Source organism: Myripristis murdjan, chromosome 1, assembly GCF_902150065.1.
Source record: "Myripristis murdjan chromosome 1, fMyrMur1.1, whole genome shotgun sequence".
NCBI classification, from domain to species: Eukaryota; Metazoa; Chordata; class Actinopteri; order Holocentriformes; family Holocentridae; genus Myripristis; species Myripristis murdjan.
In genome coordinates this window covers 9,934,321-9,949,053 of record NC_043980.1, presented here as the reverse complement: position 1 = coordinate 9,949,053, position 14,733 = coordinate 9,934,321, and the positions used below count along the sequence as shown (strand labels likewise).

At 42.8% G+C, this 14,733-nt stretch overlaps 2 protein-coding genes across 2 annotated transcripts in view; one reads left to right on the top strand and one right to left on the bottom strand.

Moving 5' to 3' along the window:
- The window catches only part of pvalb7 (parvalbumin 7), a 51,924-nt gene extending 51,391 nt beyond the window's left edge, over window positions 1–533 (bottom strand). Inside the window, exon 1 of the mRNA XM_030061606.1 lies at window positions 481–533. The gene's annotated coding sequence lies outside the window, so the exon portion shown is untranslated. The remainder of the gene's footprint in view (window positions 1–480) is intronic.
- Window positions 1–9,951, top strand: part of ncf4 (neutrophil cytosolic factor 4) — a 40,490-nt gene extending 30,539 nt beyond the window's left edge. The window contains exons 7-10 of the mRNA XM_030061599.1: window positions 646–744; window positions 3,239–3,402; window positions 4,360–4,425; window positions 9,403–9,951. Coding sequence (XP_029917459.1) covers window positions 646–744; window positions 3,239–3,402; window positions 4,360–4,425; window positions 9,403–9,610 — 537 coding nt within the window. The 3' untranslated portion in view covers window positions 9,611–9,951. The remainder of the gene's footprint in view (window positions 1–645; window positions 745–3,238; window positions 3,403–4,359; window positions 4,426–9,402) is intronic.
- Window positions 9,952–14,733: the final 4,782 nt, after the last annotated feature.

Here is a 14,733-nt window from a genome sequence, read left to right as displayed (position 1 = left end):
AAGCTCACACACACACACACACACGCATAATTAAACACAAACACACTCTTATATGAATGCACGGACACTTAGAATCAGTAAAAACAAATACACGTATGCAGACACACACACATGCAACTTAACAGGTGCACAAAGATACACACATACATCCTGCATCCGTGCCCACACATGCATGGACACACACTCATGTGCATCTACACGTACACACAAGTGCCGTGTGCACATGCCCGCGGACGTTCAGCGAAACACACACCGGTGTGCGAACACACACACGCACACGCAAGTTCCAAACTTCACTTCTCTCTTTTCCTCACATATCTCTACTTCCGCCGAGAAATAAAACTGTCTCCCTTCTTTAGCATCTTTCATCTCATCCCCCTTTTCTCTCTCGCTTGCACATACACACACACACACACACACAGTCACACACACACACACACGCCGTTACTCTTCATCAGCAAAAAGTGTGATGGGTCTTACCTGTCCACTCTCACCGTGTTGTCTCTCTCCTCTGTGTTGGTCTGTCCGTCTCTCTCCCTCTCTCTCCTCTCACCAACTGTGTGTGTGCTTTCTTCTGTATGTGTGTGCGTGTATGTGTGTGTGTGTATGTATGCGCGCACGTGTGTGTGTGTGTGTGTGTCCCAGGCGATGTTTGACTTTCGCGGCAACAGCAAGCTGGAGTTGAGCCTGAAGAGGGGAGAGGTGATCTTCCTGCTGCGACGAGTCAATGCCGACTGGCTTGAGGTAAGAACGGAGAGAGAGAGGCATGAGCGAGAGAGAGAGAGAGAGAGAGAGAGGGAGGGAGGGAGGGAGGGAGGGAGGGAGGGAGAAACAAGGGGAGTGAGTAAGAAAAGGATGGAGAAAGAAAAGGGACAGGAAAGGAGACAGAGACAGAATGAGGGAAAGAGGCAGGGAGAAAGGGGGAGAAAAGAAGTGATGGGAGGCAGAGAGAAGGGTTAGAGAGATAGCAAGAGAGTGAGGGAGAAAAAGGAAGGAATGGAGAGAGTGGGAGGAACTGGGAGAGTTATATGGGGAGACAAACGGGGGAAGGGAAGGGCAGTGATGGAAGAGGAGAAAGAGCGAGGATAGAAGACAAAGTGTGAGGAACCAGGGAATGAAATGAAGGGAGGGAGGGAGGGAAAGAGTGATAGGGAAGGAGAGAGAACAAACAGAAGGGAGAGGAAGGGAAGGGGGGAATTGAAGAGAGAGGGAAGATGCAGAGAGGAAGGGGGAATGGAGGGAAGAAAGGGAGCAGAAAGGAGGTAAAAGTAAGGATGTAGGGAGGGAGGAGTGAGCAGAGCGAGGACAGAGGGAAGGAAAGAGAGGAGGGGGTGGCAGGGATAGAAGGGACTGAAAAGGAGGTGACACGGTTCCCGTGGTTACAGAAAGCCTACAAAAGTCCAGAAATGTTAACTTATATTTATCCAGAGACGGTGTGCACCCCTGCTGTGCAAAAAAAAAAAAAAAAATGCATAAAGTCGACAAAAAGACACTGAGCAGTACATTCAGTTACAGGCTGAAGCAGCAACACAGATTACAAAACATGCTAAAACATGAAAAACACGATAAAAAATGATTGTCAAATGAATGAGAGGCGCCCTGATCCAGGACATCAGGACACGAGGAGAGAACTATTTTCACTTCACTGCCCTTTCTCAGGTTTTTAGTTGCAACCACTGGGAAATAAATCTAAAATATCCAAAAGATTTCGGGGCTGTGAAATCAAAAGATCTTAAAAATGCCTTTGTGAATTTCCTTCCTGATCTTTTATTTCCAGCTGGCGAAGTGTTCACAACAACAACCTGCGGGGCGCTGCGGGGATCGAGCTTCCTTTGAATCATTAACCGACTTAACAGATTCCCCTAATTACCTATCGAGCGAGCTGCGGTCGGGCCCCAAACAGGACGCGAGGCGTTCGAGTTAGGGCTGCCGCTCAGACAGATGTGCACGGGTGAACGTGCCGAGCGGATCGGCGTTTTGTCACGGGAGATTCTGTTGTTTGTCATGGAGAGTCGTCATGGAAAGGTCAGGAAACTCATCTCACAAAAATGTGTGAGGCGATGAGATGAAGTGTGAAAGAGTGTATGAGTGGGAGAAAGAACAAAAGAGAGAGAGATAGAGAGAGAGAATGACCATGAGAAAGACTGAGAAGGAGGAGGAGGAGGAGGAGGAGGTGGATGTGGTGGGAGAGAGCGAGCATCAACACAGAGAGGGATGCAAAACTGAAAAGGGAGGCAGTCTATTAGAACTACATCATAATTAATGCTTACAGTAATTTCATGTAATGCATTGGCTTCTGTTGTGAATGTTATTTATTTATTTATCACACTGTCTTGTTTTGTAACTGGAATTGCTTTGGTGGCATTGCAACCATTAATTTTTATTTATTTATTTTTTTTCATATGAATTGAAATTGAAAAAGACAAAGAAAACAAAAACTGAAAGAGGGACACTAATGATTTGCATGTTATTGCCATTCACACACACTCACTGTCATAATTAGTATTGAGAGGCAGCCGCAGCCTAGAGGTTAGAGGACAGGACGCAGCTTTGTGAGGGAAGGGGGGGCGTTGGTTTAAATCCCCGGACAGCCTGGACAAAATTGAGAAGCCGCCACTTCAATGGGCTGCTGTTCATGTGCACATGAGCAAGGCACTTCTCTTCCATCTGCTGCAGCGGCGCCGCTCGGCTCGGCAGCGTCGGCGGATGGGACCGATTTTCTCATCACAGCCCCACTTTTGTGGTTCAGCCTGATAAGCCGGTTGCATTTTTACATAAAAGTCTCGCCTAATGCAGCTCCAAAAATGTGTGTGTGTGTGTGCGTGTGTGCTTGAAGTTTGTGCGAGAGTCTGTGCAAGTACGAACACAGGCACATACTCACACACACACACACCTGGGGTGCAGTAAAAAGGCGGTCTGGCTGCGTCGAGTGCGTTTAACATCGGCGGCTCATTATGAGCAGGGCAATTAGCCGAGGAAACTCTCCTGGTGCACTTTTTTTTTGGTCTCCCTCCATCTCTGCTGTCTTTCTCTGCTTCTAATCATTAACTCATCTAATCATCAGTGCTTTATCACTCTTTCCTCTGGGATTGTTCCCTCCTTCTCAGACTAATTTTGCTGGTTTTCCTTTTCCTGCGCCTCTCTCTTCCTCTTCCTTCCTCTTAACGTCTCTGTTTCTCTCTGCTCTGTCTTCTCTCATCTCTCTTCCTCTCCTCTCTCCTCTCTTCTCTCTGTCCAGGGCACGGTAAACAACCAGACAGGTATTTTCCCAGAATCCTTTGTGAAGATCATTAAGCCCCTCCCAGAGAGTGACTCAGATGGCGAGGGGGGCGGAGCCTCAGGGAGCAGCGCCTACAGCTGCCTGCGCTGCTACCTGCTCACCCCTTCAGGAGTCGACACCAGGTCTGTGTATGTATGTGTGTGTGTGTGTGTGTGTGTGTGCTCGTGTGTGTGTCTGTGTGCAGCCGTGTGTGTATAAATGCATATGTGTGTAAGAGTGCTGGTGATTTGATATTTATGAGTGGAGGTGTGTGATGCGATCTAGTCTGCAGCTGCTATTCATTGTATAAAGTTTGTGAAATTTGAAAATAGAGAAGTCTAATATCTAAAAAATTAGGTCTATGAAGGCAGAATGGGGCTGCAAAGCCTGAAAAAAAAAAAAAAAAAACGCGACATGTGAACTCAGAGCTGAAAACCATACCACATCCAAGACCAAAAAAAAAAAAAAAAAACTGTAAATGACGCAGTAATTGCAGACTCTTTGCTGCAATCACTGCGTCAACTTTCACAATAAATGGCAAGAGCACTTTGTTCACTCCTCAGGGTTATTTGGGGATGAAGTTGGTCTTAAATTTGATTTCAACTGACATTAAAATTTAAAAATCTGGTTAAACTTGCAGAAATAAAGAGTCATAATTGTCTTCATCTGGATTTTATGTTATATCATGATAGTGTCAAACTGGGAATGCAGCATTATGAATGAAACCAGACCATTAGCTGAACATATAATTACATCCCTGGTAATAACACTAATAGGTGTTAATCTCTCATGTTATCCTTTAAAACGCCCCAACCAGCAGCAGCACCAGCAGCACTGCTGCAGCTGCTGGGATGATTCCCCACTGTCTCTGTCCTGGAGCAAGCGGAGAGATATGTAGATAAACCAGATTCAGTCAATGTGCTCGTCCCATGAATGTGTTTACAGTCCAGCGGCTCCCTGCAGTAGCACCTCTGGGTGTCACACGTCACAGCAGCTTCCGTGTGCTTGTGCTGCGTTTGCACCGCACTCCATGTAAATGTACTGCCACCTCCTGCGTCACGTGAGAAAACTGCAGTGAGCGTGATGTGTTCTTCTTGCAGAGACGTGTGTGTGGAAGAGGACATCACCATCCAGCCGTCGCACAAGGACCTGCTGTCTCGCATGAGGTAGGCCCGTTACAGCCGGCTGGTGGATGGTGTGGTTGGCTGGGAGGAAAACCTGCAGGCTTGTGGTCTTCCATGGCAGAACATTATTATCAGGCTGATTATTCCAAAAATCAAGAAGAGAACGCCTGATCTGACGCCTGGTAGTGGACTGACGGTCCTTATTCTTTAATATCGTTAAACTCACATGCTGATCAGAGCTGCCTGCTTCATATCGAACATGTTTGATGGGTTTGACCAGGACTGGGCAATAAAACAAAAGCAGCAATTAGGCCAAGATATTTTCCCTCAGTATAAATATAAAAAATGTTCAATGAAACATTCAGGCGGGAAAAAAGAAAGGTCTGGTTGCATGAGTGAGGAGACACACAGGAGCTGCACACTGTGTTGTCTCGGTGTCAAAAAGGGACTAGCATGATGCTAATTATTAGCATTTGGGACTGTTGAGGGTTCACACTGAAACAACAAGTAATCTTTAAATGTGATATTTGCTGTATGTTGAAATAATTGTTGATATCGACGGACACAGTGCATTTCATCGTGATGAGATTTTTGGTCACACCGCCCAGCCCCATGTTTGATACTGAAGTGTTCAAGGATCATGTATTTCAAATTAATTCCCAGAGTGGAGATAAATAAATCTAAATAGCTAATGAGAGCCGGGTTCACAGGGGGGTGGAAATAAAAAGTTAGATTTATGATAGTGATTCTTCTTACTGAGAAATATAAAATCAACACTGACGGCTTCTGTTTGCTCAGATTTTAACCTATTTGTTGGTTAAAATCTGTTCTATATGATATTTTAATGATCCTCTAGTGTGTTGCCAGCCTTCAGACTGTGTTCAGACTGCTGGTTAGCACATGGCCACACTGATCTCTGATCTCCCTGCTTGTGTCTGTGCTCTCCAGCAGTGGTCATTGATTAGTAATAGACAGCAGTGATCAGTCGATAGGTTGATATCTGCTAACTGGCTGCTGAGTCCAGCGTTCCTGCACAGATAAACCAGATATGGAGGAGACGGTGGTGAACAATAGCCGACGTCTCTCTGATTGTAGAAAATGAAGAAACCTCTTCGCTCCTGAAGTGGCTGTGCAGTGCACTGTGAACCCACAGCTGATCACGTTTATCAGACGTCTCTCTCACTCCCTGTCACTTCTTTGTGGTGCTAAAGCCACTTGTCAGAGAGAAGTACAGGTGTGCGACTGCATGTATTTTCTGTTCACGTTTTGTTGTATTTACTTCATGCGGGGAAACAGACGCTGACTCACAAGAGATGAGAGTTTTTAGTGTCGACTGTTCATCAGGTCTAGAGCGAAAATAAACATTTTTATTCCAGCTCCACACCTGCGAGTGCATTACCACACCGAGGGCCATTTTCCTCACAATAAACTTGATACTGGAGAAGCAGATGGGGCAAGTTGAAGCTGCAGTGTCGTGACATGCAGACCTTCACACTTTTGCAACACATTCACATGGCCATGCTCATATTATGACATCCTTATATAGATACAGTATCTATATGAGTTTCATCATTTAAAAAACCCTGGCTTGATATCATAAAACTGTGTTGCGTTTATTCTCTTGTTTTTCACATTATTATGGTCCACGGTAGATCGGTAAAGCACTTGTGTGCAGTGATGGACCCGCAGTTAAAGTCATTTCCTTTAATTTAATTTAGATCCATTTTCTCTGATTTAACTGGCTCCTCAATCTGCGCGCAAGCAGAGCAGGTTTCCGAATCAACAATACTCGTGTCTGGGATGTTCTGATGAACTGAGCTGATAGCTGACCTGTGCTGCCACTTTTTTATTATTATTATTTTGCTCTGTCATTATTGTGTGTGTGAGTGTGAGAATGTGTGTGTGAGAGAGGTTGCTATCCAATTCCACAACAAACAAGGATGAGGGGAAGTCCATTAATGCGGCGGCTTTACCCTGAGGGGCAGCATATTTATCCATTGTGCATCGAAAAGCTGCAAATTACCAGTCGCCAATCATCAGAGCTGCTCAAATTAGTTCCTCTGGAATAACTCCCCTCTTCAGCCCCCCCCCTCCCTCACCCCCACCACCCCCAAATGCATATGCTCAGTACACTGTCATGCACCCCCCACCCCTCCCCTCCCTCCCTTTCATTCTCCCTCATTCTATCACTCATTATCTGGTAATTTAGATAGGTGAGCGCTGTGATGATAAGCCCCCCCCCACCCCCATTCATAATCAGCTCATTTCCGCTGCTTATCTGCTCATTATTGTTTTTCTATGTTCAGGACTATTGTGCCCTGGAGTGGGATGGATGAGACCCTGGTCCTGAGTTTTAATATAGCTTAGCACTGATAGAGGGAGGGAGACAATGAAGAGAAGAGGGTGGGAGGGGGGTGTTGGTGGAGGTATGAGCAGCGAGAGAAGTAGTGGGGGGAAAAAAACAGAGAGGGAGGATTGCTATGTATAAAAAAAACAAAATAGGAGCAGAAGCAAGGGGAAGGAGTGTAGTAATGATTGATAATGTAATGAAATGTCCCTTTAATTGGTTCAAAAATATAGAAAAATCAATCTGTGATCATTACTCGTGTTATGATAGAAATAAGTAAACAACCGAAGAGATTACACTCTTTGTTTCTTAAGTGTTATCACATCATGAGTCAGTATTAACATCCCATCATCAGCTAAAATGTAATGCAACTGTTATTATCCAGAGTCTGCATAAAATCTTTATATAGCTCCCAATAAACAGGTGGGCTATGTTTTAATAATCTTGTGTGGGCGACGTTTCGATCACAAGGATCTTCTTCAGGCAAACGGCAACACGTGGCCAGCTCTTTTATAGAAACTGTAATCAATGGAAGCTGCTCGCCCCTGCCGGCAAAAGCCAAAAGTACAGTCAGCGCTCAAGATAGCAAACACAGGGGAGTGTCACATCACACCACCAATCACAGTGTTGAACAGCAGTAAAAAGAAAGATTATTATTGAAAACACCCACAAGTGAGTCTAAAATGCCATGTTGACCATCAGAGGGTGAGAATTGTGGTGTATTTCAGAACATCAGAGCAGCCGTCATGCCTCAAAAACAGCCGTCAACCTGAAGGAGACGAACGCACAGCAAATCCGAATACAGTAGAATCGGTGGCTGCACTTCATCACACCGGAGAAATGATATTGGCGATAACCAAATAGTCCTCAAGAGGGATTTTAAATTGAACTCTGTAGATAGATAGATAGATAGATAGATAGATACTTTATTCATCCCGAAGGAAATTCACAGTTCTCAGCAGTATCCACAGATTGCAAGATTAAATAAATAAAAAATAAAGAATAAAAGATGACACTAGAGATCTAAAGATCTAAGTACCCAATGTGCAAAAAAACAATGTGCAAAAAAACATGTGCATAGATGTATACAATGTGCATAGATGTGGGCAATGTGCAAAGCAAGCAATATATACACTATAAACAAGGAATATATAAAAAATAGAAATATGAACAGTTTAAACAGTAAAATTTTTAGGCGACGGCGCGCCAAATGTGAAGTGTAAAATGCATCTTTCCTCAGAGGGACACCACTTTGACATGTTGACTGTCCACATCAACATGTTGTGCCGTTGGACTGAGACAGGAAATGCAAGCCTGCTAATCCCAATGGAATAAAACGGCCTTTTGTCTTAGACTGCTGACGCTGTGTATCTCTAAATAGTGCTGCTATCTAAAGGCGCTACCTGTAGTGATACCTTGGTAATCACCGGAGACAAAGAAGACCATCATCTGTTTCCCCAGAAAAAAAAAAAAAAAACGTGTTTCCCACATCCTCACGGGTTTCATCTGCAGAGGATGTCGCTCCCCGTCCCTCCTCCCCCTCCCTGGTGTTCCTCTGCATGTGTTTGAATGCATAAACACATTAAAATAAGGGCTTGTTCCTTTGGACTTTCATGTATTCCACCATCTGCCACCTTTAGAACAGCTTCCTTTTCCTGTTTGTGCCGTAAAGTAACCTCTTTTTGTGCTGGAAAGCAATAAAAAGGGACAGATCAAGCTATCCCTGTGCTATCTTAGAAGACTGTGTGTGTTTCTCTCACAAATAAACCGAATCCAAGGCGGGGGCAGCCAGTGTAAAATGCGACAGTCTCCTCATGATGATCCTGTTTGTTTACAGTCATTATAATGTCTCAGAAATATGCTAATTGTGCTGGTGGTTTATCGATGTCGCTGAGGCACACATTACATCTTAAAACAGACATCTCCATTTTCCTTTTATTTTATTTATTTTATTTTTTTAATTCTCTTTCTGATTCCCCCATAAGGCTTCTCTCAGTCGGGTGGGGTCACATTCAGATCATGTTTTAACTTTAAACAGCAAAGTCGAGTGAAACAAGTGAACCTTTTGACACCTGGAACGATGTCAGATTCCTCGTGTTTAAATGAGGCTGCGTTCAGGCACCTTTCACAAGAACTGAGACAGCAACTTAATATGAAATGAGACGAATATTTGCAAGAAATTGGTAAAAGGTCATAAGACAGTGACCTGAAAATTAGCCAAAAAAAAAAAAAAAAAAAAAAAAAAAAACAAGACAAGAAAAAGAATGAATGGAAGAAAGAAAATGACCTGAAAATTAAAAAAAGAAAAGAAAAATTAGCACATTATCAAAAGAGTAGCGAAAACTATGTTGATAGTTATAATCATATATTTAAAATTATGTTGCAGGAAAAATTGTTTTCTTTTTTTTTAATTAGACCATTTTCCTATTCGCTTTTGTTCCCCCCCATTGCTCATTGCCTTTTCGCGATGCAAAAGAAATCAATTGAGTCTGTTCATGTTTCAAAGAAGAAACCATGCTGGAGTTTTAAATAATCACTTCAAACAAAGATGAGAAACTCCACAAATTTCCTTTGCACACTTCTCAAGTAGTTCCCTCTTTGTTTTTTTTCTCTCTCTCTCTCTCTCTCTCTCTCTCTCTCTCTCTCTCTCTCTCTCTCTCCCCTTCCCTCAGAAATGTCTTCAAGTTGGACGACATCGCCCTGAACTACCGCGACCCCGAGGGCGACCTGATCCGTATCCTTGACGACGAGGATGTCCAGCTGATGATCTGGGAGAGCAGAGGGCAGCAGGGCAAAGTCAAAAGGCCGGTCAATCAGTTCCCGTGGGAGCTGCACGTGACCATGACCTCTGACCTTTCTGTGTACAACACTGAGATCTGAGAGACAGAGAGGAAGAGAGATGCAGACAAGTGTGTGTGTGTGTGTGTGTGTGTGTGTGTGTGTGTGTGTGTGTGTGAGCAGACTAAAGAAGGATATCCATTGTTCACATATGAGCACAATGGACACAAGTGATTATTGTTACTTATTACTACCATATATAGTTTGTGTAGATATCAGACTTGTGTGTGTGTGTGTGTGTGTGTGTGTGTGTGTGTGTGTGTGTGTGCGCGCGCGTGTGCATTCAAATCTGTTCCATTCATATCAATTCAGGTCATTTATTCAATATATTGTTCAGGACCAGTAGGCCACCATTTCTCTTAGTAATGTTTGCACGTGGTTACAAATAAGTGTTATTAGAATAAATTTGTTCTATTTTCATGCTTCAGTTCTTTCTTTCTTGTTCAAACTGCATCTGGAGTCTGAAGTCTCACATGAAATGAAGCCGTTACTGTATAAACTCTGTAACTGTCCTCCTCCTGTAACTGCAGCAAACGCCGCAGCATATTCTGTTGCACGTTTTTCAGCTGAATATTCAAATTATAAAACAAAAGTCATCTGTGAAACTGCTTTGCCAGATCATCTGATGGAAGGGATGAAGTTTGAGTTTTCTAATGGAAGTAATCAGTGAGTCATTTGGTTCTGATCAACAACCCTGTCAACGCCCTGTATCGTATATAGCGATATTATATTCACAGTGGCCACGTTTCCATTTTTTAAATACACATTTTGCACGATGAAAATGGGAACGTCAGATAAAATCCCCAAAATAAAACTAAAGGCTTATGTGTGTAAACCTTTTATTCAACAAAAAGTGATAATACACATTGGAAGGGCATGCACATGGGATTGAATCACATGGCCAGTTGCTCTTTGACCTCAGACAGACAGAGCTGGTTGCCATGGTAACATCAACACAGACAGGCGCTGGCCGTCTTTGCAAACGTCACCTCATCCATGTACCTCACAGACAAAGTGAGTAACGGTGAGGTGACGGGCGATGATCCTCGACCAAACTGACTTTTTTGTGTGCGGAGTCTGTCGTTAGAGACGAGTTTTCACAGTCCTCTGGAGGTGCACGTGTGTGTGTGTGTGTGTGTGTGTGTGTGTGTGTGTGTGTGTGTGTGTGTGTGTGTGTGTGTGTGTGTGTTATCAGTTGTTTTAAGGTACTGGAGGTTTGTTTTCCCCCACAAGAATCACCCTGCTCGTTAGGAGAAAGTGGGTGCACCTGAGGTGTCCACTCCCAGCTGAGGGTCTTTGATAATCAGCAGGGCTGGGAGGCTATAAGGAGCAGTTGCTGTTCAGTTCAGTTGTTGTTTTTGTGAGTGTGTGAGAGTCAACACCATCAGTTGGCTCTCTTTGTATTCAGAAAGGGTAAACCAGACTTTTGTGTGGGTTTTTTGTGTTTTTGCCTTCTCCGGGTCCACTGACTTCCACCCTTTTCTGTTACTGGGTTGTATTTTTTCAGTTCTTCTATCATTTTGATAGATTTAGTGGGTGGCAGGAAGGAGAAATAATCCCCTGCCACCTTTTTGAACCCAAGACCCAGTTTGTTTGTTTGTTTTTTTGTTACATGCAGTTTGTGTTAGTTTTCCCCATTAGCAACCTGTATTTCTCAAATTTGTGTTACTACTAGGGGGGAAACGTAACTGTGTGTGTGTGTGTGTGTGCACGTGTGTGCACGGCCCTAAAGTCTGAGATTCAGACGTAGGCCAGGCCGGCCTCGATCTGCTGTGTCACAAGTCCAACAGCCAATCAGCTGCCAGCTGACAGGGCGCTGCTTTGCATGTCATTGGCACCACCTCCATCTGCACTTGAGTGTTTTTATTATCAAAAAATCAACAAGACCAACTCCAAATGGCTGCTTCACATAAACAACATCGGTGTAACTAAGAGATTCGCCGAAAATGTAATTTTTTACATGGATAAGTTTTCAAATACAGTACAAGTTAAAAGGCAGTGCGCCTGCACTCTACCTGATGTTGAGAAGGTGTGGAGTAATATCTAAGCCGTTTTAAGGCATGAAAAGGTATAATTATGTATTATTGATGAACAGAGATGAGTTTTTAGGGGTTTAATCAGTGGCTCTAGGGGGACTTCAATCATCTTTGAAATCACTGAAGTATTTTTTTAAAGCTATTTTGCATTCCCCCAAATTAACAATAAGTTTTCATATCATAGGCCAGAACTTTCTATCCTGTAAATCAGTGCGTTATCAAGTTCAAGCCGAACTAGCAGAAATACAATAAAAAAAAATATTCAACCAATAAAAGCATCACTTCTTAGGACCATCACTTCCATCTCACAAAGCTGTCTTTCTCCCTGACCCGACTGACCTTCCTTTTGGTGTACACTTTTGAAACATACGCCTCGTTGTGAAGCAATAAGGAATACGTCAAATTAAAGACGCAAACGGCTCGTTGTAACTTTAAGGCCATTTGGTGCTCTGGTGCAGCAGAAATCTTCCTTACTGTGCCTTTAAGTGATCATAAAAGACTGTTCGGTTTTTTCAGTGTGCTTATTGTGCGTTTGTGTGTGTGTGTGTGTGTGTGTGTTTCAGGGTGCTGTCTCTAGTTAAGTGATAGATGCTGATAGCGGTGAGAAGCAGTGATCCATTAGATGAAGCCAAAGGCACTGTGGTTATAACTTTCTTTATCGCCTGACACGCTAATGATAATTATCTAGAGAATGTGTGTGTGTGTGTATGTGTGTGTGTGTGTGTGTGTGTGTGTGCATCCTCCATGCCCACGTCTCCTTTACACCATGCACCCTGCCCACTTTTTCCACGTGTCTGCAGTTCATTCACACTTGCCTCGAGAAATTCAGATATTGCTTTGCCAGCGGGACACTTTTCCCTCATCTTCAATGCAAAATTATTCTCCTCATGTGCCTTTTTAAGAGCGTCTCGCAGGCACTGTGGAGGCTGTTAGGCAGTGTGCATCTTCAGAAGTTTCCCATGTCATCCGGACCACAGGCAACTGTTGATACTTCAGTGTAATCACAGCTACGTGAGCTGCAAGTCGGGTTCGCCTCACTGCAAAGACGACAAACCCAGCAAAAAAAAAAAAAAAAAAAAAAATGTTTTTGTTATGGATGGATTTGAGTTGCTGCTGTACTTCATGTTTTTTAATGCAGCCACAGCACATCTAGTTCCCTCTCCTTGAAATAATTTCAGGCATCAGTTTGTTATACATATTCATTGCGTTTTGTGTATACAGTGTGTTCTGCATACTGTGTACTGTACATCTGCATTTCTATGCTGTGAAAAGAAGATTACATTTTATTGTGTGTTTACACAAATGTATCTGGCACCCATTCTCTGAAACAATAGATATTGACACCCAGTGAAAAACGAGATGCACCGCAAATGCAGTCACACAGACGAGTCTCTGTCCTGTAATACAGCTGTGATCCTGATCCGTGTTAAAACCTGGAGAAAATGGAGCTCATCGTTTTTCTGTGAAATACTCATCGTTTGATCCCGTGCACGTTACCAGTCTTATTTTTTCCATTTGCACCTCACATGCTGAAAATGTATTTCCCTGTACTTACATTAGGCCTACTCTAAGGCATCTTTATGGAGTTAATTTTGAACTTTTATTAAATAGCAAAAATAAAAAGGATTTTAAAAATTAGCAAAATACTATGATTGCAAAGTGAAATGCAAATAAAAATGGGTTCACATCCAGTCTCAAGAAGAGCTAGTCACTGCATTTTATTCTTTTGACTTTTTCCATTTTTTTTTTCCATTTTGCTTTTTGCCTTTGCTTTTCAGAAATATATATATATATTCCATTTTAGTACTTTTATGAATTTTTCACAATGCTTCTGTTGCGTTTGTGTCTTTTTGCCTTTGTTTTCCTTCTTTGATAAACCAATAGGGGCGGGGCATGTCGGGTCTGTTGCTTTCCTGCTCTTCTATTTGTCAAATCATGATTTAATTGACAAGAGGATTTGGGATCACCGTGGTTTGAAGTTCTGGAAATTATTTCAATACACTTTCCACCAAATGTTACACTGGTGTGTTTATTACAAATGTTGTCATGTGTGAGTTGGAAGAAGAAAGTGACATGTAAGTAACAGACGATGCATGCACACACACAATACAACACACACACACACACACACAACTGAGCACTCATAACCACAAACTGCATGACTGACACACACACACACACACACACACACACACACTGTGATTTATCTGAGTGTAAATCTAAGTAGCGTGGATTAAGTGGATAAAGGGGACGTGTCCTTGATAAACCAATTTGTCTGTGCTGTAACTTTTTATATATATCACTCTTTTCCCAATTAGATCTATTGGCTCTTTCATTCCTAACAGTGAGTGACAAGCACAGTGGCCTCAGCTTCACCTTGGCAGAGCTGCAGTAAAACAAACTGTGCTGTGCTCCGTGTTAAAGAGAGTTTGGTGCCTTTTGAATGGCACTGCAATCAGTTTTACTGCGTGTGTTATCCCTGCGGCATGTGTTTATGTGATCGCCTTCAGCCACTGCTTTGTTTGTCACCGAAGTAAGGAGACCGATCCCGCCAACACGCACTCAACCTCTTTTTTATATATTCCTTTCACACTTGAGCCATTTAGCTCAAGCTGTTACGCTGCGGTGCAGTTTTCACCGAGCGAGCAGGTAGGGGTTTCTGTGACCTTTTGGCAGATTTGTGTTTCAGTCATAACATTTCTCAGAGGCAAAGCTGCTCGGGAGGCAAATATAAGCTCACTGGCTGGGTTAAGGCAGTGGGTGGAGCATTAACATGAACAACAAAGAAGAAACTCTGGGCAAAATGTAAATAAATTTTCATATCAGGTGTATGCAGAATCCCTGGGGCAAAAACACTTCAAATATGGGTCAACGGCTTAATCAAAGTCAAATAATTTAGTCTCATGTTCAGCGCTAAACATTTTGTTTTTCTTAATATGAATGGAAAAAAAATTTTTTGTTTGTTTAGTTTTCTGAGAGCAAGTGTAAAGATGCTGAAAGAAGGAGGAAGAAGTCAGCTCAGTCCATTAACATCAAGAAAATCAGATTTAAAGTTCAATAAAATTCTGGCAGCAAGTTGATTAGCATCAGAAGCAGGTGGGATTATCTCTTCTCTATTTTAAGAAAAAC